Here is a 6,000-nt window from a genome sequence, read left to right as displayed (position 1 = left end):
TTCTCAACTGCTTCTTTAACTGCTTTGCTAAGTGTAGAAACCCACTCACTCTGTGTTGGATTGTCACTGCTATACAACAGCATATCTTCAGATTCACACCTTAGCTACCAAAGGAAGGTAATTCATTATGAATATCAATGAAAATCCAAGGAAAAATTCTTTAGATTCCAGCATACTGTTAAACTTTTAGCTCAATTCTTTTTCCAAATCAACAGAACAGCAGATGATCAATTAATATTAACTGAAAGAAACAAAAAGAGAGGACCCAGATATTATTATTACAAGGAATACTGTACTATTACATTCAAGCCTATAATTTTAACATAATATGTACATGTATACAGGAAGGAGTCAACATTAACATTGTAAAACCTAATAATCAAGTAACAGAACATATAAACACATAAATAATATTACACTAGAAACTTACGCAAGAAAATTACATATGAACTAATCACAAACAAAATTTGTGTATATAAAACACTGTCACTAAGCTTCTACAGTTTTACAAATAAATATTTTCCCCCTCACAAAACTTCAATAGGAAGAACTACTTCACTGAGAAGACAGTGAGCAAGCTGAATGCACCAGAGGAAGCAGTGGAAGCAAATGCAGGTATGAATCACACTGGTTGATTAATGATTTCAGAGACAAGGCACTGTAGATTGAGCTCTATCCTCACAAACCCAATACTGAGAATTCAAGGGAATGAAGATGGGGCCTTCTTTTAATTCACAGTGTACTTGAATTGTTTTGTCCAGTGAGTGTGCACAGTATAAAAAAAATCCTGCCTTAGTGTAAAACAATTAACAGATTTTTGTTTCACATTCATATGGAAGAACAGTAGTACCTCCCTGGGTAGTGGTTGTCTTCTAACCTACTATCTACACTTATCACCTCAATAATCACACTTAGTACATATCACATTAATCAGTACCATACACCTACCATGAGCTCATCCATGCAAGCTTTATTTTTATTGGTAATAACAAACATTTAACAAATCACAGAATGGGTAGGGATCCAACCCATAACAGGCTAGTCCTAAAACTCAAACCAACTACTTGCCTGTGGCTTTTAGGGCTCGTCTGCCATGGATTTGATGCTGTCCACCCATTCTGTGATTCGTTTGTAATTGTGTTATTGTGGTTCTGAGAGCCATACATATAATTATAATTTCAAGCGTACTATCTGTACAACACTTACTCGAAACAGGCCTTGCTGACCATTGCCCAAAACAGGAACAATAAAACAATGTCGGAGAGGCAGCAAACAACAACATTCCAGAGAGTTTGGCTTGTAGTCTACATCCAGAACATCACCAGAGCTGTTGATTAATGTAAAATTAATCACTCTCATCTTTTTCACTGCCTAAATCACATTTTTGCACCCCTTTTTTTTTATTCCATTTCACCATGGAACTTGCATTAATGCCACAGACAAGAAAAAATGCTTTAGATCTGCCTACTCCTCAAAAACTGTGGTGTCCACAAAGTGATGCTACTTGGGGCCACAGAGGCAAACATCCACTATTAATGCTACTGCTAGTGCACCCAGGCCATATATTTAAAGCCCATATTCATGTGTTATACCATTTACAGCTAAAGATATGCATATATAACTTTGTAACTGATATAATGTTTGATAAATATTGAATGAATAAATAGCAAATTTATGCTCCCCAAATGAAAGAATATTGACTTCAGTACTTACAACCATATTAAATTTTTGTCTTATGTTGGTTTGTACATAATGCAGAAAAGCTTAATATACTATTTGAAAAGACTGAATTATTAAAAAGTTGTCTTAACTTGTGAATAACCTTCAACCCTTTCAGGGTTTTGGCCGTACTAGTGCGGCTTATGCGCCAGGGTCCTTGACGTACTAGTACGCATAAATTCTAGCGCCCTCAAATCTAGCGTGAGAAATCTGGTAGGCCTACATATGAAAGAATGAATCTATGTGGTCAGTGTGCGCAGTGTAAAAAAAATCCTGCACCACACAGTGCATAATGAGAAAAAAAAAACTTTGACAGTGTTTTTGGATTAAAACAGCGACTTTGCACTGTATTTTCGTATGGTATTTATTGTTGTATTCTAGTTTTCCTGGTCTCATTTTATAGAATGAAAGACATATTACAGAAATTGAGATGATTTTGACTGGTTTTACAATGAAAAGTACCTTGAAATTGAGCTCAAAGTAGCAGAAATGTTCGATTTTTACCAAAGTTCAAAAGTAAACAAATCATGCTAAGTGCCCAATACACATCAACTGGTGAGTCTAATATTCTTTCACAAGTGCTCTGATATTATTTATACCATTTCTACACTAATGCAGTAGTCTGCATAACAGTAAATCTATTTTTTGTGAGAATAAAAATTCAAAGTGGAAAGGAAAACCATGTAAGAGGGGTGTGGGGATGTGACTAATGAACAGAGGAAATGTTATTTTAGTGCCAGGAATGTCTTTGTTTATTCTGGACCCTATTTGGAAATTGGCATCTTTTGAAATTTGTGTGAAATTGGCAAAATTGCTAAATTCTGACCACTGTATTGAACAGTTGAAATTGGTAAATGGGTGGTTCCTTGTACTCATTTGATAGTAAAAATGGAGTTATGATTTTTGTTGACTAGTACACTGGAATTGACCGGAAATAGGGCTCAGAGAGGGCAAAATCGCCAATGCGTAAACATCGTCGAGACCGCTAACTTCGCGAGAGCATAATTCCCTAAGTTTTCCATCAAATTTCATACTTTCGGTGTCATTATGATCGGGAAAAGATTCTCCATCTTTCCATAAGAAAAATTAAGTTTTTTTTTTTTTTAAATTTTGGGGACCCTGAGAACAAGTCTGGGAGAGGGCCTGGGGACCCTGAAAGGGTTAAGCTGGCAATAGCCTAAGTTTATGCCAAGTGGGAAAATGTCAATGACATAAATTCACACCAAAATTCTAGGGACTTCAAAATGGTGCTGATAAGCCTGGAAGGGACTACGTCAGAGAAAACAGGTCTGTGCCACAGGTGTGCACAGTATAAAAAATTGTATTAAGCATGCCAGTAAATGCTGTTTACATTTGTACAGTGTGGTTAAACAGTAAATATAAATGAAATGTGATATGAAAACAGACATGTGTAAAGCATGACCCATAAATTTTTTTTAGAAAAAAAAAAAAAAAAAAAAAAAAAAAAAAAAAAAAAAAAAAAAATTGTGAGATTTTAGTACAGCAACTTCCCTCACGTGGTAAGCACTCATACTGCCATAAAAAATCACCAGTGTCACCTTCAAACTTTCATATCTCCTTAAGTAATAATCAAATTTCACTCATTCTAAAATCAGGGAGAATTTTTTGTAAAGATAAGAGTTTAACCCCTAAACGGTCCAAATGTATACTGTATACGTTCACTCGCGTAGCGCCCCAAATTTTTTGAGAAAAAAAAAAAATTTTTTTTTTTTAATAGGAAAAAAGAGCATATTGTACCCAGGCGTCCCCAATTATTTTAATATGGTGCACAGTGAGTGCGCACACCCATTCTCTCATGTCTAGGTGACTCAGGCTTATCGTGGCAGTGTTGAATGAATGACAAAGAAAACATATATATACGTTTGGGGCGCTATGCACGTGAACATATATATACATTTGGACCGTTTAAGGGTTAATATATTTTTTTTTTTCAAAATTGCTGGCACATTCATTTCATCCTTTGGGTAGTTTAAGGGGTAATTGTGCAATAATTCTTCAAAATGGCAAAAATGGTTTGAAATATTTTCTGACAGAGACCCAGATCAATAAGCTTTCATATAACAAACTGTTTATAAAAGGCCTAAAACAATGCATTATCTCGAGTTCAATACTCAGTTTGAAAGTCTGCTACTTTATTAACCCATTAACTATCCAAATGTAGATCTATGTTCATACTGCCTCCAAATTTGGCATGATTGGTCTGAGATGCTTGGTCAGCATAGAATGGGTCTTAACACTCGGTGTCTGCAGTATTAAAAAATCTGGGACCACTTAGTACCTTGTGGGAGCACCAGTTAAATTGAGCGCCAGCTAGAGCAAACAGCATGGCAAATACCTGGGATTCATTGGTGTCATGTTGTATTAATGCTCCCCTTTTAAGAGGAAAGTGATGTCGACCCTGAGTTTAGTGGCTCTGAGGTGGATGTGGCCACAAGTGGTCGAGGAAATACCAAAAGCCTCGATAATAACCCAAGTGCAACATCCTTTTAATTTTGGTACCACTGGTAGTGTCATCCTGCCAGAATGTCCTATAACCTATGCCCTAAGAAAAAAATAATTCTGGAACATGTAATACGTGTTCGGTAGGCTGGTCTGCTGGCTGGGTGGCTGGCTGATTGGCTGTCTATCTCCGTCTGTATCTCTGTCTATCTGTCCCTGTCTCTATGTCTGTCCCTGTCTCTATCTCTGTCCCTGTCTATTTCTGTCCCTGTCTCTATCTCTGTCCCTGTCTGTATTTCTGTCCCTCTCCCTATCTGTCTCTGTCTATTTCTGTCCCTGTCCCTATCTCTGTCCCTGTCTCTATCCCTGTCCCTGTCTCTATCCCTGTGTCTCACAGGTAAACAAATACAATTATACAGGGTAAATTACCTAGGATAACCCAAGAAATCCAGACAAAGTGTTATACTGTGCTTGTAGATATAAGGCATAATAAGCATGACTGGCAAGTAATGTGCATTTTCACTTGATCAAGAATCAGATGTGATGACTATGCATTGTGTGTAATACCTGTTGGTTCATGAGCCACTCTCCGAGACAAGAGAGACAAGTGGACAGAAAGACAGACACACAGGCAGACAGATAGACAGATAAGCAGACATAGCTAGACAAACAAGACATGTTTATGTGTAACAGTAAAAACACACAAAGCCAGGGTTCCATGCAGCAGTGCACGAACATCAAGTCTCTTTCCACTGCTGCAGTGTCAGCAGTTTAGTGACAATTTTCTTAATACCATGCTTCAAGGAGGTTCATATATACTCCAGCATGTCTGAAACATTGCTGGGACCTATAAATACTTTGTATATATTCCTAGACAATAGTAAATGACCAAGGTAGGTGTAAATGTTCACCTGTCAGTGCGTTTGTGACCATCCGAGTACAATTTCAGTGTATAATATTAGTGTCAGAACAAAGATTGGCTATGAAATCACAAGAACTACTTTAAATTGTAATTTTTTTTTTTCAGCAAACTGGCCGTATCCCACCAAGGCAGGGTGGCCCAAAAAAGAAAAACGAAAATTTCTCTTTTTAAATTTAGTAATTTATACAGGAGAAGGGGTTACTAGGCCCTTGCTCCCAGCATTTCAGTTGCCTCTTACAACACGCATGGCTTACAGAGGAAGAATTCTGTTCTACTTCCCCATGGAGATAAGAGGAAATAAACAAGAACAAGAACTAGAAAGAAAAATAGAAGAAAACCCAGAGGGGTGTGCATATATATGCTTGTACATGTATGTGTAGTGTGACTAAAATGTAAGTAAAAGTAGCAAGACATACCTGAAATCTTGCATGTTTAAGACAGAAAAGAGACACCAGCAATCCTACCATCATGTAAAACAATTACAGGATTCCGTTTTACACTCACTTGGTAGGACAGTAGTACCTCCCTGGGAGGTTGTTGTCAACCAACCTACTACCTACAATAAATTGTAATTATCAGAATATAAAAATTATATAAAATATAAAAATGAGAAAAAAAAAAAGGTATATCAGCAACAACTCTGCAAGCAGCAGGACTCCATGCTGCCGTCAGATGAGCATTCAGTGCCAACTTCGCGGGCTTATATCTCAGTAAGTACTTTTATTATTATTATTAACACATCAGCTGATTCCCACCAAGGCAGGGTGGCCCGAAAAAGAAAAACTTTCATCATCATTCACTCCATCACTGTCTTGCCAGAGGGGTGCTTTACACTACAGTTATAAAACTGCAACATTAACACCCCTCCTTCAGAGTGTAGACACTGTACTTCCCATCTC

The 6,000-nt window shown here is 37.1% G+C and overlaps 1 protein-coding gene across 1 annotated transcript in view; it reads right to left on the bottom strand.

Annotated features, from left to right (window-relative positions):
• Positions 1-2: 2 nt before the first annotated feature.
• LOC128694739 (FYVE, RhoGEF and PH domain-containing protein 3-like) overlaps positions 3-6,000 on the bottom strand; it is a gene marked incomplete at its 3' end in the record, with an annotated part of 38,958 nt that continues 32,960 nt past the window's right edge. The window contains exons 7-8 of the mRNA XM_070095630.1: positions 1,207-1,327; positions 3-104 (exon numbers count right to left, since the gene is read on the bottom strand). Coding sequence (XP_069951731.1) covers positions 3-104; positions 1,207-1,327 — 223 coding nt within the window. The remainder of the gene's footprint in view (positions 105-1,206; positions 1,328-6,000) is intronic.

The sequence above is a fragment of the Cherax quadricarinatus genome, chromosome 51 (assembly GCF_038502225.1).
Source record: "Cherax quadricarinatus isolate ZL_2023a chromosome 51, ASM3850222v1, whole genome shotgun sequence".
In the NCBI taxonomy this organism is placed as follows: domain Eukaryota; kingdom Metazoa; phylum Arthropoda; class Malacostraca; order Decapoda; family Parastacidae; genus Cherax; species Cherax quadricarinatus.
The sequence above is the reverse complement of the archived record's forward strand: the minus strand, read 5'-3'. Positions and strand labels throughout refer to the sequence as shown.